Here is a 25051-nt window from a genome sequence, read left to right as displayed (position 1 = left end):
GCACCCCCCACCCAGCAGACCTTCAAGCGTGTGTGTGTGTGTGTGTGTGTGTGTATGTGTGTGTGTCTCCTTGCGGGGAGCTGCCCAGAGCCCATGGTCCCAGCACCCCCCACCCAGCAGGCCTTCAAGCTTGTGTGTGTGTGTGTGTGTGTGTGTGTGTGTCCTTGCAGGGAGCTGCCCAGAGCCCATGGTCCCAGCACCCCCCACCCAGCAGGCCTTCAAGCGTGTGTGTGTGTGTGTGTGTGTGTGTATGTGTGTGTGTCTCCTTGCGGGGAGCTGCCCAGAGCCCATGGTCCCAGCACCCCCCACCCAGCAGGCCTTCAAGCTTGTGTGTGTGTGTGTGTGTGTGTCCTTGCAGGGAGCTGCCCAGAGCCCATGGTCCCAGCACCCCCCACCCAGCAGGCCTTCAAGCGTGTGGGTGTGTGTGTGTGTATGTGTGTGTGTCTCCTTATAGGGAGCTGCCCAGAGCCCATGGTCCCAGCACCCCCCACCCAGCAGGCCTTCAAGCTTGTGTGTGTGTGTGTGTGTGTCCTTGCAGGGAGCTGCCCAGAGCCCATGGTCCCAGCACCCCCCACCCAGCAGACCTTCAAGCGTGTGTGTGTGTGTGTGTGTGTGTGTATGTGTGTGTGTCTCCTTGCGGGGAGCTGCCCAGAGCCCATGGTCCCAGCACCCCCCACCCAGCAGGCCTTCAAGCGTGTGTGTGTGTGTGTGTGTGTGTGTATGTGTGTGTGTCTCCTTGCGGGGAGCTGCCCAGAGCCCATGGTCCCAGCACCCCCCACCCAGCAGGCCTTCAAGCTTGTGTGTGTGTGTGTGTGTGTGTGTGTGTCCTTGCAGGGAGCTGCCCAGAGCCCATGGTCCCAGCACCCCCCACCCAGCAGGCCTTCAAGCGTGTGTGTGTGTGTGTGTGTATGTGTGTGTGTCTCCTTATAGGGAGCTGCCCAGAGCCCATGGTCCCAGCACCCCCCACCCAGCAGGCCTTCAAGCTTGTGTGTGTGTGTGTGTGTGTGTGTCCTTGCAGGGAGCTGCCCAGAGCCCATGGTCCCAGCACCCCCCACCCAGCAGACCTTCAAGCGTGTGTGTGTGTGTGTGTGTGTGTGTATGTGTGTGTGTCTCCTTGCGGGGAGCTGCCCAGAGCCCATGGTCCCAGCACCCCCCACCCAGCAGGCCTTCAAGCGTGTGTGTGTGTGTGTGTGTGTGTGTGTGTGTGTGTCTCCTTGCGGGGAGCTGCCCAGAGCCCATGGTCCCAGCACCCCCCACCCAGCAGGCCTTCAAGCGTGTGTGTGTGTGTGTGTGTGTGTGTGTGTGTGTGTGTCTCCTTGCGGGGAGCTGCCCAGAGCCCATGGTCCCAGCACCCCCCACCCAGCAGGCCTTCAAGCGTGTGTGTGTGTGTGTGTGTGTGTGTGTGTCTCCTTGCAGGGAGCTGCCCAGAGCCCATGGTCCCAGCACCCCTCACCCAGCAGGCCTGGCCACATGTGCACACATGTGGATGGTCTGTGCAGGGACTTGGAGGGAAAGATGGAAACCCTTTTTTTTGTTTGTTTGTTTGTTTTGGTTTTTTTGGGCTACACTCTGCTGCGGATGCTCGGGGCTCGCTCCCGACAGGGCTTAGGGAACCACACGGGCCACCGGGCATCGAACCCAGGTCCGCTTCGTGCAAGGCAAGCCTTGCTCACGGCACTCTCTCTCCGGCCCCTCAGCCGCGCAGGGTCTCCGTGCAGGCCGTGCGCTGGCAGCTGGGAGGTCGCCACGCTGCGCGTCGCCTCCGAATCCACATACTCGAGGGTTAACATGCAACGCTGCGTTTAATTGGTGGCCAAGTCGGGATGACAGAGTGGGAGGGAAAGCTGCCTGGTCGCGGTCCCGGCACTGCTGGTGCTGCAGCTCCGGCCCAGCCCGGGCCGGGCCCCGCGAGGAGCGCCCTGGGAGGGTGTGTGACATGTCCCGGCCCAGCTGCCAACTGTGAGGCCTGTTTACAGCGCTCAGCACTGGAGGAGGCAGATGGGGTGTGGCTCCCCGCGCTGAGGTTGCAGCCGAGGCCCTGGGCTGACTCACTCTCCGCTGCGCTCGGGCTCGGAGGTGGGCCGGGTGTCTGCGTCCGCCGTGGGGCTGGGCTCCCCCAGCCCGATGTCCCCGTTCACCACGGCCACGTTCCGCAGGTAGTAGACGTTGAAGCAGTTGGTCTGCTCGTCCGCGGAGTGCAGGTCACAGCAGAGGGCGGGGTCCCTCCAGAAGTTCCTCCTGGGCCCACAGAGCTCCTCGATGAAGGTGGACTTCTAAGGAAGGAAGGGGGGAGAGGGGCCCGAGGTCAGGGGGCAGGAGGCCGCGGGGGCGCTTGGGTCCTGTGCCTCCGCTTCTCGGCACTCTCTGAGCTCCACCAGAGACTGTGCAGACAGACGCGAACACCAGGACATGCCAGGAAAGTGGAGCGGGTGAGCCAGGCAAAGCCTCCGACCTCGAACCCAGAACCTCCCCTGTGGCCAGCCCCGTCGCCGGCGGCCCCCCAGACGGGCCTCCAGACCCCGCCTCACCTCGTCCTCAGCACAGCAGGTCTGCTCGGGGAACGGCACCTGGCAGCAGCGGTCCGTGATGTTCTGGATCAACCCGGGAATCTGCTTGCTGCGTGGCGAGAAAGTCAGCGGTCAGGGCCTCCACGCTCGCCCAGTGCTGACGGGGGCGCCAGACCCCACCAGGGCCCACGCACGGGGACACGGGCAGGACTCACTGCTTGCTGAGGACCCTCTGGTTGCCACAGAGATGATCCATGAGGTTGGGGGTGATGTGGCTGAGGTCGACCGTCAGGATGTCCCGGTCGTAGTTGGGGTACGGGGCCCTTCGGGCGAAGCACTCGTCACGGGCCGGGCTCGGCGGGAACTGGCAGCACGAGTGGTGGTGGGTCTTCACGGACTGCTCCCGGTCACAGTAGCTGTCCAGGCTGTCTTCCCACTGTGGGCCAGAGAAGGGGTGTCAGAGGGCGGGGAGAGGCGGGGGGGTCGCGGCCTGTGGGAGCAAGGAGGACGCAGGTGTGTGAGCTGCAGAGCTGGCAGGGAGCAGTCCTGGGCGCACAGGGCCCCGAGGCCCGGTGCAGGGGTGGTGTGGGGTGGGCAGACAGGACGTCGCAGGCAGACAGGGCGGACGGTGGACACACAGGGTGGACGGCGAGCAGGCAGGTGGTCGATGGGCTGATGGGGTGGCCAGCAGGCAGACAGGGCGGACGGTGAGCAGGCGTGTGTGGGTTGACGAGGCGGGGCTTGCAGGACGCGGCTCAAGCTGAACAGACCCGCCGATGGACACACAGGATGGACGACAGTCACAAAGCAGACGGACAGGCAGACATGGCAGTAGCACGGCTGGCAGGCGGCGGGCACACGCGCCCACTTACGGCGTTGCGGGCGCAGGTGACGTTGCCCCCCTGGTGGCAGCAGTGCTTGAACGCGCCCTCCAGCTGACCCAGGGCCTGCAGCCGCCGCAGCATGGGGTCGGTCGGGGGCAGGTGGCGTGGCAGCGCGCACAGGCGTCGGAACCGGCAGATGTTCTTGACATTGTCCGGTGTGGGCAGCCCGGGGGGGAAGGGCAGGTCTGGGCCCACGGAGATGCCTGGCTGCTGGCCAGGGTAGGCGCGGGGCTGGTAGTGGGGCCTGTCGGCCGCCGCCTGGAAGCAGGACAGCCGGGCCTCCCCCTGCTTCAGGCAGCACTTGTGGGGCCGGGTCTTGACCGAGAGCTCGGCCTCACAGAACTGGCCCAGTGCGTTCTCCCACTAGAGCGAGAGGGTGGCGTCAGATGCGGCCCCGCGCACCCAGCGCGGCGTCCGGCACAGGCCCACAGCCCCGGCGCCAAGAGCCCCCCGGGACCCTTACCACGAACTCGGCGCAGTCCAGGCGGTTCACGTGGTTGTTGCAGCGGCAGCAGCGGGAATAGCCCGTCTCCAGCAGGTTGAGGGTCTCCCCCTGGCGCGTGAGGTGGGAGTAGCCGGTCTGCGGCAGGTTCCAGGGCCCGTACACCACGTGCTGCCGGGTGGGCAGGCAGATCCGCTCCAGGTTCTCCCGCGAGGGCCGGCCGGGGGGGAAGCCGTCCAGTCGGTGGCCCAAGCCCCCGCGGGACCGGCCGTGAGGACAGCGGGAGGGGGCACCCCAGGTCTCGGGCTGTGGATGGCCCTGGTCCAAGGAGGGCACTGGCCTTGCTAGAGGGGGACAGGACGGAGGAAGGGACATGTGAGGGGTCAGGTGGCCTGAAAGGGCAGAAAGCGGCTCTGGGGGCTGCAGTGACAGTGCCCTGGCAGGGGGTCTGCCTGGCACAAGGCCAACCCAGGCTTGATCCCTGGCACCCGACAGGGTCTCCTGAACCTTTCACGAGTGATCCCTGAGCACAGAGCCAGGAGTAAGCCCTGAGCGTTGCCGGGTGTGGCACGAAACCCAACACACAAAACGTAAAAAGAAGTGAGTGTGTGCCCCCACCAGCAGCTGACGAAGCAGAGAAGGAGAGCCAGGAGGAAGGTTCGTCTCCGTGCCCCGAGCACGGCTGGGAGACAGCCCGAGGTCCGAGCTGGGAAGACCCTGACCCAGAGGCGCTGCCCTCCTGCGGCCTCGCCCGGTCCAGCTCACCCTCTTGCTGCGGCTGCCTGGAGGGAAAGTCCATCTCCTTCTGGTCTGGGAACGGCGGCTCTTCTGCGGGTGGCAGGGGACACATGGTCAGCAGGGCCAGGACCAGGGCCCACAGCCCAGAGGAACTCGGGAGAAGCGGGGACAAACATCTGCGTATCAAATCAGGACTGGCCCAGGCTGAAGCACGGGCACAAGGCAGGGCATTGGCTTTGCACGTGGCTGACCAGGGTTTGAGCCCTGGACCTCAGAGGGCCCCCTAAGTGGTACCTGAGTGCAGAACCTGAACACAACTGGGTCTGACCCAAAATAAAACCAAATCAGGACTGTCCAAAGAGCAAAAGAGGGCTGGGCGAGTCGTGGAAGGGGAGGCCCCAACCCTGGGAATAAACCGTGACTGTGACGGGATGATACTGTTTCCTCGGCCCAGCTGGGGAGCAGGGGGAGGGGGCGCCCCATGCTCTTACCCTCCTTCTGCTCCATGGGCCCCCGCTCTTCTTCTTGGGGGACGGCTTCCCAAGGGGCAGAGATATTCTCTGCAAGACAGGAAGCATGGAGGCTGGGGTGAGCCGTGCCAGCAGCACCCCTGGGCCAAGGTGAGACCAGCCGCACCCACCTTTCCTGTCCTTGGGGAGCTGGGCGGGGGGCAGCTCCTCCTCCTGCAGTGGGGGGCCTTCCTGTAAGCGGGGCTGCACTACAGAGATGGGTGTAAGTAAGGCTGCCTCCCCCGCACAGGGACGGCCTGGGGGCCCTGGGGTTGTGCAGGGGGCTCACCTTCAGTCTGTTCCTCGAAGCCAGGCCCATCCTCATAGACTGCCAGGTCAGCCATGGAGGAGAATCGGGTCAAAGGGGGTGCAGGGGGCGCTGCATAGCCAACTAGAGGTGAAACGGGGGATGCTCAGGGTTGATGGTTCTCCCGGGGCCCCCCAGCCTGGACTCCCCCCCAGACTCACCTTCCTGAAGGAATGGGGGGAGGTGCTCTGGTCCCACTTGCTTCTTCCTGGGAGGTGGGGTGTCTGAGGGAGGAAGGCCAAATCAGGGCTGGATTTGGGGGAATCCCTCCTGCCCCAGAGTGTGGGATTGGTGAGTCAGAGTGTAGAAAATGGGAGGGTGGGGTGCCAGCAGCCCTGGCGCTCTTGCCTTATGCGGCCCCCCCACCCGCTCTGGAGAGCCAGCGCCCTCCGATGTCTCCCGTCTGCTGGAGGGGCTGTGCACCCTCCCATCACTGGGCCCCTGAGTTGCCCAGTGGGGGGTCCCTTAGCCTCTACCTCCCCGGGATTGGGGCAGTCAGGCAGTGGGAAGGACATGCAGGCCGTGGACATTCACAGACCAGGCTGGAGGGGACATGGCCAAGCCGCGCCCCGGACAGAGGGGAGTGACAAGTCGCCCGCAGCATGGGAGAGTGTGCCCGGCAGAGGAGGTTACAGGGCCTGGGGTCACAGCCCCATGTCCCCTCCCTGAAGTCAGGGCTTCCCAGGTGAGGACAGCCTGGACCCCCTCTCCCCTGCCTCAGAGGCCCAGAGAGACCACCTCTGCCGTGGTCCCCAGGGAGGGCTTTCCCAGCCACCCAGGGCACTGGGTCCCCACTTGGGGATTTCAGCACCGACGTCCAGGAGCCCCCTCAGCGGTGGGGCGGGGACCCCACGAGTGCCCAGCGACCAGCCACCTGCCACAGCTGGGGCCTTCCCGAGGGCTCCTGCCCAGACTCACCACCCTGAGAGGCCGCAGAAGCCACAGCCAAGCAGGCCGCGAGCCAGGCTGCGGCGGAGGCAGGGCCCATGGCAGGAGGCTGCTCGCGGGACGGGAGGCCGGTGAGGGTCCAGGTGGCTCCGGGGCTGCCGAGCCACTGGCGGCAACTCCGCTCCGCCTTTTATCCGGCACCTCCCGCCCCCCTCGGCTTCCTGCGTGACTCAGGCCGGCTCCTCCCCGCGGCCACTCCCCCAGCCCGGGAGAGCAGTGGGGCCTGGCATTCCCCACCCGCGGGTGCCTGACAGCTCGCCCGCCCGGCCTCAGTCTCCCTGGTGGGCTGCCTTTGGCGGGGAGGACCTCTGGAGGGCGGGGCGGGGGGCAGCTCCCAGCAGCCCCCCCTGCCTGTCCCCAACTCTAGGGGTCGAGAGCAGAGGCAGGGAGGGAACCCCGTTCAGCTGCCAACCCCTTCCCGGTGAGAAATGAAGACACGTGCCCAGTAGCTCCAAGTTTATTGTTCCTTTCCACTTCCTTCCCAAACAGCTGATTGCACTCTCTCCCCCAGGCAGGGCTGGGCGCAGGGGCAGCTGGGCGGGCGCCTCTGCAGCCTTCCCGTCCTGCCTGCAGGCTCAGAAGACGTCCTCGGCGTCGGGGACCCTGGAGGCCTGCAGCTCCAGCAGCCGCTGCTGTGCCGCGGCCAGCTCGCGCTCCCCCAGCCGGCGGTTGTCCCGGGTGCGGATGTTCACTGTCCCGTGGGCCTGCTCCTTCGCGCCGACCACTGCGGGCGGGGGGCGGGAGGGGCAGGGCCCGCGGTCAGGGCCACCTCGCCCTCGCAAGCTAGCTCACGCCAAGGCTTTGCAGAAACGGATTATTTTTGGTGGTGCCAGGGATGGAACCCAGATTCTCACCCCTATGACGCAGTGCTGGGCCCTCTGCCACCCTGGCTCCAGCCTGGCCCCAGACACCTAAATCTTTTTCGTTTTGTTTTGGGGTCACACCTAGTGTTGCTCAGGGCTTACTCCTGCACTCTGGAATCACTCCTGGCTGTGATCGGGGGGCCAGATGGGGGGCTGGGGGTTGAATCGGGGTGAGCCAGCCCTTCTTTTCTAGGCCAATGCTCAGGGATCGCTCCTGGGCCGGGGAAGGTCGAGGCCCATAAGGGGTGCCAGGGATTGATCCGGGTGAGCAGTGCACAAGGCCAGCACCCTCCCCGCTGTCCTGTTTCTGGCCCAAGACCTCAGTCTTTAGGAAGGACCCAGCTCAGGGAAAGGCTATTCTTAGCTGCCTCCTGCTCCCCAGTTCTCATCCTGAGATAAGGAATGTTCTAGATATTCTCCTCCAGACCTTATCACGTCAGGCAGAGACAAGGGGGCCAGCTAGACACAGACAAACAGACCGAACAGAGGGGCCGGCAGGAGAGGAAAGCCCCATGCAAGCATTTGGGGGTGGAGGTCAGGAAACGGAGGACAGGTCGCCTGCTCTGAGCCCTCAGGGTAACACCTCTGCCAAGCCCGCAGGGATGGCTCCGAGCACCACATAAGCTCACCCTCATTAACCCTTCAATCCCTTTCTCTCCCCGTCCCTGGACTTTTAAGGGGGTGGAGTGGGAAGAAAACTGTTCTCCGGGTCAGCGTGGTGGCAGCTGTGGCAACCCAGGTGACCCAGACGGCATCCTGATTCCTAGCTCTGGCCCAGCCCAGGTATGAGCCCCAATCATCCCAAGTATGCGGGTGACTTCACTGAGCGGGCGTGACAGGGGAAGGCGCAGGGAGGGTGGCGGGGCGTGGGCTCTGAGGGTCCCTGTCACTCACCAAACTGAAAATTGTACTGGGCCAGCTGGGCCCGGCGCACCCGTCGGCCGAGGGTCAGGCCCGGGTCAGCATCCAGGTCAGCGACCAGCCCCGCTGCTTTCAGGCTCTGCTGGACCTGGGCCGATGTCAGGTGACAGGAACTGAGTGACAGAAGCTGAGGCACCAAGAGTTCCCCCACACGCCCCCCCAACCCGCTGATCTTGCCTCCTCCAGCCACGGGGCTTCCCTGCCCCCCACGACCAGCCACAGCCTCCCTCAGCACGGGCTCCCCGGGTGCCCGGCCTCTGATCTCTCCACTTCTCCACAGGGCAGAGAAGTCTCTTCTCGGGGGCTGTTCCCAGCACAAAGGCCCAGTCTGGGGGTCCCTGCTGTGGCCCCCCCGTCCTGCCTGGACCCGGGCCTCCTCGGCCTCACCTCTCTGCCATATTCCTCCTGCTCGGGTCCCACAGGAATGACCACGACCTGCAGGGGGGACAGCCACAGAGGCCTGTGGAGCAGAGAAGGAGCTGAGTGCTGGAGCAGAGGCTGCGGCAGTGGGGGCGGGGCAGGGGAAGGCCTGTTGGACCGGCCAGATGGTGGCCAGAGGCAAGAGGGTCGGGCCCGGCTCACCATCTGCCCGCGCAGCTCTCGGCCAGCACGGCCAGCATCCTCTCCACAGAGCCCAGCACTGCGCGGTGGATGAGGACTGGACGCTCCGGCGCCCCCGTTTGCCTTTTGCGGGTAGAGCAGACAGAGGGTCAGACTGAGGCACTGGGGTCACGTCTGGGGAGGGGCTGTGCAGGGCTGGGGGGGCTATACCCCGTATACTGCAGGTCAAATCTCAGGGGCAGCTGGAAGTCCAGCTGGATCGTCCCGCACTGGTGAGGCCGGCCCAGGGCGTCGTGGAGGTGGACATCGATCTGGAAAGGAGGAGGGGACCGGAAGTGCTGCCTCGTCAGCTGGACCCCAGCACCCCACTCTGGGGAGAGCAGCCCCTGCCCGTTGGGACGGCGCTTCCAGCTCTCCTCACTCGCCCCGTGATCCTCAAGTGCGGACACGGCCCTTTCCTCACCCCACACCCCGCGGGCCGCGCCTCCAGCCAGGTGCGGTCCAGCCCTCCCCAGAACAAACAAACTGGACCCCACACATGGCCGGCGCCCAAACCAACTTCTGGAGCGGCCTTCCTAGAGTCACCGCCCACCCGCCCCACGCTCTCCGCCCCTGCAGGGAGCGGTTCCAGCCCCCCTGTGGTGAGCCAGGGCTGAATCGCACCTTCAGGGGCCAGGGAGACAGCGCGGCTGTCGGGCACTCCTGCACCACTGGGCCAGGCACTGCCGGAGGGTGCTTGGGTCACCCCACAATCCCTTCGACTCTGTCACCTCTTCACTAGAGTAAATGGAGCACTCCCCCTCCCCGGCCAACCACTCACCTTGGGCCCATAGAAGGCCCCGTCCCCGGGGTTGAGGGTCCAGGGCTCCCCGAACTCCTCCAGGGCCTGCTGAAGGACCTGTGCAGGGAGAAGAGAGGGCTGGTCTCCTGGGGCGCTACGGGGCCCACCAAGGGTCCCTCCCCGACCCCGACCCCGCCCCCGCCCACCTGCTCTGCCTGCTCCCACAAGCCGGGGTCCCCTAGGAAATTGGCCGGCCGGGTGGAGAGTGCCAGACGGAAGGAGAAGCCCAGGACCATGTAGACGGAACGGAGGAAATCCAGACACCCTCGGATCTCTGCTTCCAGCTGCAGGGAGAGTGGGGAGCTGAGTGCCAGTGCCGCCCTGGGGCGATACCACCTGGCGCCCGCAGAATTGGGGAGTACTCAGGGGAGGCCGCAGTCCGGGGAGCACCTGCTCGGGAGCACAGAAGATGTGGGCATCGTCCTGCTGGAAGCAGCGAAGCCGCGTCAGGCCCCCCAGGCCCCCCGACGCCTCTGCCCGGTGCAGGACCCCGAAGTCCGCCAGCCGCAGGGGCAGGTCCCGCCAGGATCTGGGCCGGTGGGCGAACATCAGGCTGAGGTTGGGGTGCGAGGGGTCAGGGCTGCAGGAAGGCTGCCCAGGCCTGTCACTCCAGCTCCGCGGGGCCAGGCTGGGAACCGGCGGCCGGGTTCCCTTGCCGCGTGGGACCCGACGGAGCGGAGCGAGTCAGCCCCGCACCTCCCACTCCCCGCGTCCCCCTAGGCAGCCCCCAGCCCCCACGCCGCTCACCAGTGTGCCGGGCAGTTCATGGGCTTGAGGGCCAGAGTGTCTGGGGGGGCGCCCTGCGTGCTGGGGGGCTGCAGGGCGAACATGTCCTGCTGGTAATGTGCCCAGTGCCCCGACACTTCCCAGAGCTTCGTGGAGAAGAGCATGGGGGTCTTCACCTCCGAGAAGCCACGGCGGGCATACTCAGCCTGCAAAGCGGACACGGGGTTGTGCAGGGTGGCTGCGGGAGGGGCCAGCGGCAACCTCCTGATGCCCCTGGAGCCCACATTTCCATGCAGGTGACCAGTGCTTCGGAAAAAATAGATATATATTTTTTTGGGGGGGGGAGGGGTTTACGCCTGGCGAGGCTTAGGGGTTACTTTTGGCTTTGCACTCAGGAACTGCTCCTGCTGGTGCTCGGGGGACACCATGGGATGCTGGGAATGGAACGCCCTCCCCGCTGTGCTATTGCAGCCCCTCGGGTCTTTCTGGCCAGGCCCCCACCCTCATACCCGGATGAAGGCCACCAGCGCATTGTACACTCTGGTCCCTCGAGGTAGGAAGAAGCAGCTGCCGGGGCTGAGTTCGTGGAAGAAGAAGAGCTCCTGTTCCTGGGGGAACGGCGCGGTCACACCCCGGCCACCCCTGCCCGCCCAGACTCCCCTGCCCCACCCCGCCCTACCTTCCCTATGCGCCGGTGGTCCCGGAGCTGGGCCTTCTCCCGCTCTTCCTCCCAGGCCCTCAGCGCCTCGGCAGTGGGGAAGGAGATCCCGGACACTCTCTGCAGGGGAGTGGCGGCATCCGAGGACCGCCACTGGGATGCGGAGTTCTGTGCCAGAAACGAGGACTCAGGCAGGAGGCCCTCGGGGCTCCCCTTTCAGGGCCCGGCCCAGCCGAGTCTCCTCAGCTGAGCTGGCCGTGCCCCTCCCCGCCCCACAGCTCCCTCCTGAAACCCGGGGGCACCATCAGCTCTCTCCCACCTATCGCCCCTTGCCCCGAGCCCCATCTCTGCAGGCAGTAGCCCCCCACGCCAACTCTCCTCACGCTTTCTCCTGTGTTTGTTTCACCTCACATGAGACTCACAGACCCAGGGGGAATGAACAGCTTTTCCAGAGTAAGTTTTAAAGGCAGGGCAGGTGAGCTAGCCTGGAGGCAAGGCACTGAGCACTGCCGGTCACTCCCTGGAACCACACACGATCCCGAGTCCCGTCAGGAGTGACCCCTGAGCTCAGAAGCAGGAGAAAGCCCTGAATACAGCTGGGTATGGCCCAACACCCTGCCCACAACGTACAGACTGACAGAATAGATGAAAATCTATGTGCCAGGATGCCGTATGAGCCACACTGACAGAATGTCTGAAAAATACTGAGCCAAAAATCTTTTTTTTTTTTGCTTTTTTTGGGTCACACCCGGCGATGCACAGGGGTTACTCCTGGCTCATGCACTCAGGAATTACTCCTGGTGGTGCTCGGGGGACCCTATGGGATGCTGGGAATCGAACCCGGGTCAGCTACGTGCAAGGCAAATGCCCTACCCGTTGCGCTATTGTTCCAGCCCCGAGCCAAAAATATTTCTGAGTCAGACAACTGGACAGGTTCCATTTAAAGACGGGCAACGAGCAAGATGGATGGAAGCCCTGGGCCCTCGCCCACCTTCCCCAGCCCGAATGGCAGGCTGGGGGGGCTGGTTGTCCTAGGTCAGGTGGCTTTCAGGCTCTGACAGCACAGTGGACGTTTCTGGAAGGTGGGAACTATCCTTTCCCTCCTTAGCTGCACAGGCAGAGGAAAGGCGGGGACAGAGGGTCACCACTGACCGCAAGCAGCCTCAGACCTCCGATCTGCGCAGTGTGCCGAAGGTTGGGGCCCCGACAAAGATCAACCAGCATCCCGCACCTGGAGGAAGAGGTGAAGAGTGAGCCCCGCGCCCGCGAGTCCCGACAAGGATCAGCAACACGGCGCCAGAACAATAGCACAGTGGGGAGGCACTCGCCTGGCATGCAGCTGAGCTGGGTTCGATCCCTGGCACCCCATATGGTCTCTCAGTCCCCATTCACTCCTGTCCCCAAGCACTACCAGGAGTGTGGCCCAAAAGAGAGAAAAAACTGAGGCTGGAGCAATAGCATAGCGGGGAGTGCATCTGCCTTGCGGGAGGTCAATCCAGATTTGATCCCCAGCACGACACACAGACCCCTGTTCCTCACCAGCAGTGATTTCTGAGCACGGAGCCAGGAGTAAGTCCTGCGCACTCCCGGGTGTGGCCCCAAAACCAAACCCAACACCCCAAAATCACCCAGCACCTCATGCCTGCGGTGGGGTGTGTGTGTGTGTGTGTGTGTGTGTGTGTGTGTGTGTGTGTGAGTGGGCCTGAGCCTATGAGGTTCCTGTTTTCCCTCAGGGTCTTCCGCCGACAGAGAGGAGAGGGGACAGTCACTCTGCTGCTCTGGAACACAGATCACCTCCCGATCCCTCATTCTCTCACCCGTAAACTGTCGCCGTTGGGCCCGTCACCTTCTCCTCGATCAGCTGGAGCTTGAAAGGGTTATCCTGGAATAAGAAAGTGTGCGGATGAGCCTTCAGCCCACAGAGGTGCCCGGGAAGGGCGCCCTCGCCCCACCACCTCCGGGGCGCTCGGGGGCCTGTGCCCCACACACCTTGAAGAGCTGGTGGAGTTGAGCCCGGGTGGCTTCAAGTCTCCGGAAGGGAAGGGCTGCGGCCACCAGCTCCTGGCAGATCCGCTCCAAATCCGGAAGCTCCGAGCCCCGGACTGTCCTGGAGAGACAACAGCTGGTTGCCTTGCATGCTCTAAGTGGCCAACTCAAGCCACACACCGCTGCTTAAGAGGCTACTCCTGGTGCAGTGCTCAGGAGACCATTTGGGGTGCCTGGGGTCGGCCGTGTGCAAGGCCCGTGCCTTAACCCTGTACTATCTAGCCTCTTACACACTCCGACCCTACACTCACCCAGGGGAATCCTTTCACAATACATGGAAATCTATTATCATTTGTAATACTTTAGATTTGATTTTAAATTAGTCGATTTCTCAGATCAAAAAAGGCTGAGAAAAAAGCACGCTAGACACCCACTGACACACACACCTGGAAGTGACCACCCATCTCACACCACTCACCGCTCCGCCGCCAGGAAAAAGTCATGATAAAAGCCGCAGTCTGTGCTCGGGCCGTGGCACAGGGTGGCCCCCAGCAGTCGCTCTGCCGCTGCCCCCAGGACATGGGCACTGGAGCGCCAGAACACCTGTGCCAGGAGAGAAAGCTGAGCGCACTCCCCGGGTTCGATGGGACCAAGCCCAGCCTCCCGAGACTGCCGAGCTCTGTCCCCGGGACAGAGCAAGTCCACAACCTCCTCCTCCAGCCCAGGGCCTGAGCAGCCCGTGAGGCTTGGCTAGGAACCTTAAGCAACACCTGGGGAACTAGTCCAGGGCGCAGACCGGAAAGGATCAGCGGGAGAGGGCCAGGGCGAGGACTCAGGGCTGGCGCACACGTTCTGCAGAGTTCATTCCCAGGCGCCTTACAGTCCTGAGCACCCAGGGAGCGGCCCAGGAAGAAACGAACAATGGGGCTGGAGCCACAGTACGGGGGAGGGCCCTTGCCTTGCATGAGGCTGACCAGGGTTTGACTCCTGGCACCCTATATGGACCCCAAGCCTCACCCAGGGCTCCCTTAGCACAGGGCCAGGAGTAAGCGGGGGGCTCAAAACCGAAAGTCGTCTCTTCAAGAAAAAGAGCGGCTCTGAGGCACCCATCTGATCCCCTGAGCCTGCCAAAAATGATCCCTGAGAGCAGCCAGGAATAAGCCCTGTGCAAACAAAAAGAGGAAAACGGTCGTTTCAGAAACCGGATCACGCTAATACCCGCCGGTCTGATGGACAGAGAGTCCCTGCAAGGTCCCTACCCCCACGTGTCCGTCTCTTCTGTCCAGTCATTCCCAGTTAGCATGTTCTCCCCAAAGCTTAGTCACCTGAATTCTGCAAAGCCAAGAGCCTGTCCCCGCTGCTGTCTGTGCCCGCGGTGAGTCTCGCTGCAGATCAGACGTGCTCCCCCAGCACGGGCCCTCCCTGACTTCTCACCCCGATGCTCCCCAGCTCAGCCAAGCAGAGCAAACTGCCCTCAGTGGGGTACCATGCTTTTTCTTTGGGTTCGGGGACACGTGTAGGTGTGCTCAGGGCTTACTACTGGCTCTGAGCTCAGAAATGAAACTTAGCGGTGCTCGGGGGACGGTATGCGGTGCCGGGGATCGAACCAGGGTGGGCTGGTGCAAGGCCGGTGTCCCCCAGGTGTGCTACGGTTCCAGCCCCAGCTTCCCCCCCTCCCCCACACTCCTCCGCTCCAGGGCGGTGCTTTCCATACCCTGCTATTGTACTTGATGTCACACAGGTGTGCACACAACCTTTCAAAGTCCTGTGTCTGTGTCGGGGGACAGGAGCCAAGAAGTGAAGGGCCGAGTTGAATGGACGCTGTTCTCCACAGACTGACTCAACACTCCCAACAGGGAAATGCAGGGTTTCTTTTTGACCACATCCCTGTCAACTCTGGCTGTTTACAGACTTTTAAATGCGCCATTCTCACTGGAGTGTGATGATGCCTCTCTATGTGGACTGGCATTTCCTCGGTAACAGGTGACAATGAGCAACTTTTCAGACCCACTATCTAGGGACACCAGTGTGTCCGTCCCCAACAAAGAAGCGTTTGTTCGTCTCTCCGTTCTGGGATGGGGTTATTGGTGATTTGGTGTTGAGCTCTGGGAGTGCCTTGCGTATCTGAGCTACTGGCCTTCTCCTGACGGGCAGCGCTGCACCCATCGGCTACAGTGCTCACACCCCGCTGGCGGCAGTGCTGGCAGAGATCACTGTGCCTCAGGGATCACGACACAGGCTGCTAGGCTGCACCCAGCACAACGAGGGGTGCCAGGGATGTCCCACATGCTTCCAGGTGAAGAGGCCTCAGCCTAGGCTCCAGTCAGGAGTCTTTTTTGTTAGTATTTTGAGTCACACCTGGCAACACATAAGCCACGCATCTTAGGGGTTAATCCTGGCTCTGTGCTCAGGTATCACCTCTGATGGGAACCATATACGGGGCGTTAAGGATTGTACCCAGGTTGGCCAAGTGCAAAGCAAGCTCTCTACTTGCTGGTCTATCGCCCCAGATCCAGGATTTTGCCCCCTCATATACCTGTTGGTGCTCAGGGCTACTCCCGGCTCCATGCTCAGGAGTGCTCCGGAATTATGCAGAGCTCTACCACGGCACCATATCCCTGGCCTCCAGCCCATCTTCTTTTGCTGCCTCTAGACATCGCCTTTGACTTCAGAGTAAGCTACTCTTCATTTACGTTTGGTAACACCCAGCAGTGTTCTGGAGTTACTTGCAGCTCTGCTGGGATGTCACACAGGTGTGCACACATCCTTTCAAAGTCCTGTATCTGTGTCACAGGCATCATGTCCCCGGCGGTGCTCAGGGGACATGATGCCAGGGACTGAACGTGGGAGCCTGTGCTTAGACAGCATCCAGCCTCACGCTACACTCGTTCATGCATCACATCTGGCTCTGCACTCAGGGATCACTCCTGACTCTGCTGGAGGAGAGGGGGAAACATATGAGGTGTCAGGACTGAACCTGGGTTGGCCGTGTGCAAGGCAAGTGCCCTCCCCTCCGGCGGCGATACAAGGGCTCCACTTTTCTGAACCCTAACGCATGACACCTCATCATCCGTCCCCCAGGATGCCGTCCAGGAGACGATGTCTGGAGAGGCAAGGCCGCTGCATTGGACTGTACCAGGAACCATAGCTTACGGCGTGCAGAGGGGACCGAACTCATCTAGTATTAGGATGAGTTTTATTAGGATGCCATTTATTTATTTATATATTTTTTGCTTTTTGGGTCACACCCGGCGATGCACAGGGGTCACTCCTGGTTCATGCACTCGGCTATTACTCCAGGTGGAGCTCGGGGGACCACATGGGATGCTGGGATGCTCGTGCAAGGCAAACGCCCGACCCGCCGTGCTAGTGCTCCAGCTCCTAGGATGCCACTTAACAGACCCCAAGTGCGCGCGTTCCCTGCTGGGCCGGGGACAGCTGGAGGGGTCTCCCCCGCCGCCAGGGGCCATGCAGGGGCCTCGGGCTCGGGAGACGCTACTTACCGCTTTCCCCTCCGCGGAATCGAAGGTCAGGAAGCGGAGCTGACAGTCCTTCTCCAGGGGCCGCTGCAGGTCGTAGGGCTGACCGTCCACTTCTGCGGCCACCGCCGAGTCCGCGAGCTCGGCGCTTCGGGGACGGAGGGGGTGGGTGGGTGGGGGGAGAACCGGCACAGGCTCGGGCCGCGCCCGCGGGACCCCCGCCACCCCCCCCACCCCCACCCCCGGGGCGCCCGGAACTGCCCCGGGGACGCGTCGCCCGGGCAACCGCGCGCAGCCCCGCCCCCCGCGCACCTGATCCGCCGCGCCACGTGCAAGGGGGTCGTGCGCCAGGCCTCGGCGGGCACCTGCTGGCCGTCGGGCAGGGCCACCCGCAGCCTGCGCGGCTCCGTCCGCGCGAGGCCCGCGAGCCGCTCGCCCTGCGCGGCCCAGAGCGCCTCGAAGAGGCCCGAGCGCTCCGCCAGCCAGTGCGGGCCGGCGGGCACGGCTGCCTGCGGGGACACGGCAAGGGCTCGCGACCGCCCGCCCCCCGCCCCCCGGGGCCCCCCCGCACCCGGGGCGGCAGCTCACGCACCGTGCGCAGCCCGCAGGCCTGGAAGCGCGGCAGCCGCAGCCGCCGCCAGCGCGGGCTCAGCCCCATGTTGCCGCAGACCCGCCGCACGCCGAGGACCGCCGCGGCGCCCGCAGCCGCGCCTGATTGGCTGCCGCCCGGCGGAACTCCGCGCCGATTGGCCGGCCCGGCTGCCGCTCTAGCCTGGCCCCACCCCCCGGGGCTCGCGGGTCGGAGCCCCGGCTGCAACTGCCGCCGCGCGAGAATGGTTCCGGCCGGGGGAAGCCGGGAACTGTCACACGCCTTGGGCTTGGCCCAGTGCTGCAGCTCCCAGTGGGAGTTGCGGCCCCAGGCAGCAGCAGGGAGGTCACCTAGATGGACTCTGAGCACGGAGGCGGGAAAAGCCTTCGGAGGAGAAGGAAAACAAAGCGGAAAGCGGAAGTTAGTCACTCGCCTAGATTGTTCCTTCGTATCAGGGATGGGACCACCATCTCCGAATGCAGCAGTTATACATACCTAGGTCGAGAAATCAACATGATGAATGACCTGGCACCTGAGTTGCGCAGGAGGAAGAGAGCGGCTTGGAATGCCTTCAAGAGCATTGAAGAAATAACTAAAAGGACAAAGAACCTCCAGCTCCGAGCACATCTCTTTGACTCCACTGTCCTTCCTGCATTAACATATGCCTCAGAGATCTGGGCCCTACGCAAACAGGATGAGAACGTTATTCGCGTCTCCCAAAGAGGAATCGAAAGAGCCATGCTTGGAGTATCACACTTCACTCAAATGAGAGATAGAATCCGGAGTTCTGATCTCCGTCAACGCTCAAGAATCAGGGACGCTGTCTCATTTGCCAAGGCATCAACAATCAGATGGGCTGGACACGTAATGAGGTTTACAGACAACCGCTGAACTAGAGCCATTACTGATTAGATTCCACGGGACGTCAAAAGATCGCGTGGACGCCCACCTACAAGATGGTCAGACTTCTTCGTCAAGATCCTGAATGATCTGCATGTTCCTAGAATGAACAGATGCCATTGGGCTACGCTAGCACGCAACAGGGATGAATGGAGACGTTACTGGAGTAAATCGATGAATAACGGGGGATCAAGTGATTAAGGATTGTGGGCCGGGAAGGGAACTCTCCGACACTTCTGGTTTGGAAGTTGTGCAGCCCCGATGGTAACTAATACGGAGATGACCTCCAAAAACAAAAAATGGAAATTCTGGGAACTGAGCGATAGGATAGCGGGGAGGGCGCTTGCTTTGCACGCAGCCAACCCTGGTCAGTCGTTGGCATCGCCAGGTGTGCCCCCAAAACAACAACAAAAAGTTGAAATTCTGAGTTCTGCACAAAAACGTTTTTTTGCTTGTTTGGCTAAAAAAGATTTTTCTTTTATACTTTACTAGCCAGACTTTGGAAGCAAGCACAGTAACTCCTACGCCTGCCATTTACTACGTCATTTTGGACAGATCGCTTCATTTCTTTCTTTCATTTTTCCATCTACCTACAAAATGAGAATAGTAGTAGTATCAACCCAGTCTTTGAGTCTATTTTAAGTGACAGGCTGCTTTGGGGACACTAACAGACTCTTAGAAGAAGAAATAAATATAATAGAGCCAGGAGCAAAGACACCTGCAAAAAAAGTTCTTTTGGAATCTCTTCATATGCACGGTGCTTCAGCGGGGCCCAGAGACCTCAGAAATCTACAGGTGTGAGTGAAGGCCAGAGAAGCGAGTCCATACTGAACCCATGTGTGTTTCGACCACACCAGACTCTCCTCAAAGTTCCTCATTGCTGGGGAGATGGCCCAAAGGCAAGATCAAGCAAACTGGAGGCCTGGAGACAAACCCTGGACAGCATGTGTGGTCCCCAAGTATTTCTGGTATTGCCCAAAAGGCAGACAAAAAGTTTATTCATGATTCACTCCCATCACTGCAGAAAGTGCTACTGACCCGCAAACATTTTATTCCTTTCTTCCTACCTGTGCTTTTGCTGTGCCTTTCCTTCCTTCTTTAGCTGTTTCCTCTCCCCTTCTCCCTTCTCTGCCTAGGAACCAGCATTAGGTGGATGTATTTGGTTGCTTATGGGTCACACCCAGAGGTACTCGGGAGCTATTTCCAGCTCTGTGTCCGGTCGGGATTGCTCCTGGTTGTGCTCAGGAAACCAGCAGTGCCAGGTCAAAGCCACGTGCTTGGCACTGTGTGCTCTCTCTGGCACCGGAATATCTCATTTACTTTACACAATAAAAATCAGAACCTGGGCAGAGGGGCAGAGAGATGTGCCAAGTGCTGAACACAGCCTGTGCATGTGGGAGGCCTGGGTATGGCCCCTGCCACTACATGGTCCCAAGCACCAGCAGGATTGACCACAGACCTGTGAGTAGCCCCCAAACAAAACTAAGATGAAGGGGCTGGAGAGGTAGTAGAGAGGGTAGGGTGCTTTCCTTGCATGCATCCAACCTGGGTTCAGTCCCCGGCATCCCATATGGTCTCCTGAGCCCCGCCAGGAGTGATCCCTGAGTACCTCCAGGAGTGGCCCAAAAAACAGAAAGAAAAAAGAAAGAAAGGAAAAGAAAACCTAGTTGGATTTGGAGTAAAGTGGGACAGCAGGGCAGCTCTGAGGGCCCCGGCCCACACCTGTAGCCCAAATGGGATGGAATCAGAGTAGCCAAGGAAAACCTGCTGGAGAAGCTGTTTAGTGCAGGTGTCCCCTGAGCCAGACGGTCAGTTGGGATGCAGCAGGTGGTCACTGTCCCAGGCACCATTCTGGACCTCGCCTCAGCCTCCTGGTATGTCAGACACCCCAAAATACACAAGGAAACAGGCTATTGAAGAAGATGATGTGGGGGTGGGAGACAATGACATTTTTTTTCTATTTTTTTTTTTAAATTATGGAATCACAGTGAGAAACAGAGTTACAAAGTTGTTCATGATTAGATCTCAGCCGTGCAATGTTCCAACACGGGTCCCTTTAACAGTGTACATTTAGTGCCACCAGAGTCCCCAGTTTCCTGCCTCTACGGCAGACACTTTTCCTTTTCCTTTTTGATTTTTGGCTTTTTGGGTCCCACCCGGTGATACTCAGGAGTTACTCCTGGTAGTGCGCAGGGGACCAGATGGGATCGGGGATCAAATCCGTCAGCTGCATACAAGGCAAAAACGCCCTATCCGCTCTCTATCACTGGGCCGTATTTCTTCTCTTTTCCTCTCCTCCTCCCTCTCCCTCTCCCTCTCTCTCTCTCCACCCCCACCTCTCTTTGCAGAATGGTTTGCGACACTGTTACCGAAAGGAAATAAGGCAACTGCCTTGAACCCCACCTACCAGGACAGGATCCTCAGTAACCCACGTTTCCCCCAGGCTCCTGAGGAGTAATTCCCGAGTGCAGGGCCAGGAGCAACTCCTGAGCATCACTGGGTGTGACCAATAAAACGAAATCAAATAAGACAGCACTCAGAAAATGTGAAGCAGGCTGCAGCCTGCGCCAGAAAGGATAAGGAAGCGTTACCGGCAGAAATGGTGGGTGCTCAGGGGATTAGGAATGTACTAATCACTGCACTGACTCCACGGATTCTTTGGTCGCTCCACCTGGTGCCCTTCTCAGGCTGGCAGGGCCCTGTGTAGGCGGTGAGAGCAGCTGCCGGACTCACCCTTAGACACATGCTGACATCAGCAGGGCTCTGAGCGGCCAGCCATCACCGGGCCGCACTTCATTTGTCTGCTTCAGAATGTCTCTCTCTGCTCTTTTCCACAGACTACCACCAACAGCCTGTGTGCTGTGTGCCGGCCCCACCTAGTTAAGTTCGACCACCAACCACCCTGGCAAGTGAAGCTTTCTCACGCTCAGTTGAAGATGAGAGAAGTCAAACTCACAGTAGGCTGCGCTGTGCGTGCCAGGCCTGGCTGACGGCTCTGGCTGCATCACCCAGATTTTTCTTCTCTCCCAGACAGCCCACAGTGACTTACGGCAGGAGGCCTTAGATACGGGGCGGAAAGAATGGGAACAGTAAGTCAAGAAAAGAGGTGTCTCACCTAGTATTCTTTTTTTTTTTTTTGCTTTTTGGGTCACACCCGGCGATGCTCAGGGGTTACTCCTGGCTCATGCACTCAGGAATTACTCCTGGCAGTGCTCAGGGGATCCTACGGGATGCTGGGAATCGAACCTGGGTCGGCTGCGTGCAAGGCAAACGCCCTACCCGCTGTGCTATCTCTCCAGCCCCTCATCTAGTATTCTTGAGATAAAAAACAAGATCTGGGGCCGGGGTGACAGCACAGCAGGTCGGGCACTTGCTTTGCACATGGTGACCTGGTTCAATCTTCGCACCCTGTATGATTCTTGGAGCCCTGCCAGGAGTGATCTTGGAGTGCAGAGCCTCGACTAAACCCCAGCACCGCCGGGTGTGGCCCAAAAACCAAAAATAAAATTTTAGGAAATTCTCAGTTTTACTTATCAGTGAGAGTCAGCCGCGCGACATCTTATTATGACATCTCATTCCTACTTTGACAAACTGGCAGGCTACCAAATGTAACCTGCCCACACGGCAGAGTCTGGCAAACTCCCTGTGTCGTACCCAATATGCCAAATACCAGTAACAATGATGGGTCTCATTCTCCTAAAGAGCCTTGAATATAATCTCAGGGCTGGGATGAAGGAGACGTTACTGGGGCCTGCTTGAGGCAATCGACGAATAACAGGATGATCTGTGATCTGTGATCAGTAACAAGACTCACAATGTTACTGGGCCCGCTCGAGCAAGTTGATGAACAACGGGAGGACAGTGCTACAGTGCCACTTCATTATCAAGATACCCTAAACTAAAAAATGAAAAAACAAACTTTTTTCTTTTTGGTCACACCCAGCGATGCACAGGGGTTACTACTGGCTCATGCACTCAGGAATTACTCCTGGCAGTGCTCAGGGGACCATATGGGGTGCTGGGAATCAAACCTGGGTCGACCACGTGCAAGGCAAACGCTCTACCCGCTGTGCTATTGCTCCAGCCCTGGTCACTGTATCTTTTGCGGTGCAGAAGCTTCTTAGTTTAATATAGTCCCATTTGTTTATCTCTGTTTCCACTTGGTTGGTCAGTGGCATGTCATCTTTGAAGACACGGTTAGCCTCAATATCGTGGAGGGTTTCACCGACATTGTCTTCAATGTACCTTATGGGTTCTGCTCTAATGTTGAGGTCTTTAATCCATTTTGATCTGACTTTTGTGCATGGTGTTAAGTCGAGGTCTGAGCCCATTTTTTGCAAGTGGTTGTCCAGTTATGCCAGCACCACTTGTTAAAGAGGCTTTCCTTGCTCCACTTCACATTTCTTGCTCCCTTTATCAAAGATTAGATGTTCAAACACTTGGGGCTGTGTGTAGGGATATTCCACCCCATTCCATTGGTCTGTGGTTCTGCCCTTGTTCCAGTACCATGCTGTTTTAATTGTTATTGCTTTGTAGTAGAGTTTGAGGTTGGGGAGGGTGATGCCTCCCATTGTCTTTTCCCCAAGAATTGCTTTAGCTATTCGTGAGAGTTTGTTGTTCCAAATGAATTTTTAGGAGTGCTTGATCCATTTCTTTGAAGAATTTCATGAGTATCCTTATAGGGATCATATTTAATCTGTATAGTGCCTTGGGGGAGTATTGCCATTTTGGCAATGTTAATTCTTCCTATCCATAAGCAGGAAATGTTTCCATTTTCTCATGTCCTCTTTTACTTTGTGGAGTAGCATTTTGTAGTTTTCTTTGTAGAGGTCCTTTACCTCCTTAGTTAGGCTGATTCCAAGGTACTTGATTTTCTGGGGCATGATTGTGAACAGGATTTTTTTTTTTCATGTCTCTTTCCTCTCTCTCATTATTTGCGTATAGGAAGGCCATGGATTTTTGGGTATATAGCCTGCGACTTTACTGTACAAGTCTATTGTTTCTAGGAGTTTCTTGGTAGAGGCTTTAGGATTCTCTAGATATAGTATCATATCATCTGCGAATAGTGAGAGCTTGATTTCTTCCTTTCCTATCTGGATGCCCTGAATATCTTTTTCTTGCCTAGCTGCTATGGCAAGTACTTCCAATACTATATTGAACAGAAGTGGCGAGAGTGGGCATCCTTCTCTTGTCCCTGATCTTAGAGGGAAGGCCCTTAGTTTTTCCCCATCGAGTATAATGCTTGCCGTAGGTTTGTCATAGATGGCTTTGGTTATCTTGAGGAAAGTTCCTTCTAAGCCCATTTTGGTGAGAGTTTTCATCATAAATGGGTGATGGATCTTGTCAAATGCTTTCTCTGCATCTATTGATATGATCATATAGTTTTTATCTTTACTTTTGTTGATATGATGGATTATGTTGAGTTCCAAATTGATTTCCGATTCATCCCGGGAATCCTTGCATTCCTGGGATGAATCGCACTTGGTCATGGTGTATGATCTTTTCGATGAGTTGTTGGATTCTATTTGCTAATATTTTGTTGAGGATCTTCGCATCCATGTTTGTTAGAGATATTGGCCTGTAATTTTCTTTGTAGTGGTGTCTTTGTTTGCTTTTGGTATTAGGGAGATATGTGCCTCATAGAAACTGTTTGGGAGAGTTCCTGTTTTTTTCAATTTCCTGGAAAAGCTTGAGGAGAACTGACAACAGGTCTTCTTTAAATGTTTGGAAGAATTCGCTAGTGAATCCATCTGGGCCTGGGCCCATGTTTGTTTTAGCCTCAAGCTACATGTAAAAATTCAGTGGGCTGGAATGTGGCTTGTGCCTTGTATATAAAAGGTCCTGGGTTTGATATCTGGCATCCTCCCTCACATAAAAATATTAAAGAGAAAAACAATAAAAGAGAAACACACTCCATTAGCTGGCAAGTAGCTTGATGGGCAGAGCATGCAGGTCCCTAGGTATGGTCCCAGGTACTGCACGGTACCCTCAAGCACCGTTAGGAATGACCACCAAACATTGTAACCCTGGACTTATTGCTGCTCTGCACTCAGAAATCACTCCTGACAGTGCTCAGGGGACCATATTAAATGCCGGGGATCATACGTGGGTCTGCTGCATGCAAGGGGAGTGCTTTACCCACTGTACTCTCTGACCAGACCACCAACTACTTTTAAAAGGCGTAAAGAACTAGCCAGGTGACAATGGTCAGAAAAGTAAACAGATGGCACAGTGGTTGGGTTTAGCCACGACCACTGGTACCCAGGGATCGGTTTTTTGTTTTTAAGTTTTGCTTTTGTGGATCACTCCTGGCCATGCACAGAAATTACTCCTGGCTTTACACTCAGGAATTACTCCTGGCGGTGCTTGGGGGGACTGTATGGGATGCCGAGGATCGAACCCAGGTCGGCCGTGTGTAAGGCAAACGCCCGACCCGCTGTACTATTGCTCCAGCCCCCTGTACCTAGGGATCAATCCTGGTGGTGCTCAAGGGACCATATGTGGTGCCAGAGATGGAAATCAGGTCAGCCCTGTGCAAGTGTTTTTGAAATATATGTATTTTTTGGGGGGAAGCGACACATGGTGGTGCCGCGGGCTTACTCCTGGCAGGGCTCAGAGAACCATATGGAATGCCAAGGATCAAACCCGGGTCAGCCATGTGCAAGGTAAGTGCCCTATCTGCTGTACTATTGCTCCAGACCCCCCCCCCTTTTTTTTAAACTTAAGAAGTATTTGGGATCAGAGTGATAGTACAGCAGGTAGGGCATTTGCTGCTGACCAGGACCCTGACATCTGACCATATGACCCTGGCATCTCATATGGTTCTTGGAGCACCACTGGGAGTAATTCCTGAGTGCAGAGCCAGAAATAGTCCCTGAGCATAGCCGGTGTGCCCCCCCCCAAAAAAGAATATACATGAATGTAGAATCTCATAAGATAAACGAAATTATGCATCTCAATGTAGAAAATCCGGGAAGTGGGCCATTACAGAATGGAGCGATCCAATAGATTCTTTCCTAAAAAATGCCCTCAAGATCTAGGATGAGGCCAAGCTCTCCAATATTGCTCCTAGAGGCCACAATAGGAGAAAGCCAGCCAATTTGCAGAGTTAAGAACGCTTCCTAGCAAGTGCTTAGGCTAAATCTACTTGACTGTAAAAACAAAGCCTTAGGCTCACCTAAATCTTGAACTA

At 58.8% G+C, this 25051-nt stretch overlaps 2 protein-coding genes across 2 annotated transcripts; both read right to left on the bottom strand.

Annotated features, from left to right (window-relative positions):
* Positions 1–1793: 1793 nt before the first annotated feature.
* On the bottom strand, positions 1794–6451 carry ECM1 (extracellular matrix protein 1). The gene is made up of 10 exons (XM_056109812.1): positions 6306–6451; positions 5549–5611; positions 5370–5471; positions 5212–5289; positions 5063–5131; positions 4599–4661; positions 3855–4177; positions 2723–2943; positions 2529–2616; positions 1794–2273 (listed from the first exon to the last, which is right to left on the bottom strand). The coding sequence occupies exons 1-10, from the start codon at positions 6373–6375 to the stop codon at positions 2049–2051; spliced, it is 1302 nt and encodes a 433-aa protein (XP_055965787.1). The 5' UTR covers positions 6376–6451; the 3' UTR covers positions 1794–2048.
* A 352-nt stretch (positions 6452–6803) lies between these two features.
* TARS2 (threonyl-tRNA synthetase 2, mitochondrial) lies at positions 6804–17039 on the bottom strand. The gene is made up of 18 exons (XM_056133938.1): positions 16963–17039; positions 16683–16879; positions 16395–16518; positions 13370–13494; positions 12895–13012; positions 12723–12787; positions 12058–12136; positions 10927–11073; positions 10757–10855; positions 10269–10453; positions 9912–10074; positions 9668–9805; positions 9501–9578; positions 8891–8991; positions 8702–8803; positions 8507–8579; positions 8093–8207; positions 6804–7059 (listed from the first exon to the last, which is right to left on the bottom strand). Exons 1-18 carry the CDS (start codon positions 17026–17028, stop codon positions 6911–6913), a joined length of 2124 nt encoding a protein of 707 aa, XP_055989913.1. The 5' UTR covers positions 17029–17039; the 3' UTR covers positions 6804–6910.
* Positions 17040–25051: the final 8012 nt, after the last annotated feature.

This window comes from Sorex fumeus, unplaced genomic scaffold (assembly GCF_029834395.1).
Source record: "Sorex fumeus unplaced genomic scaffold, SorFum_2.1 ptg000001l, whole genome shotgun sequence".
NCBI lineage: Eukaryota > Metazoa > Chordata > Mammalia > Eulipotyphla > Soricidae > Sorex > Sorex fumeus.
Note: the sequence above shows the minus strand (reverse complement) of the source record. Positions and strands in the feature narration are given on the sequence as shown.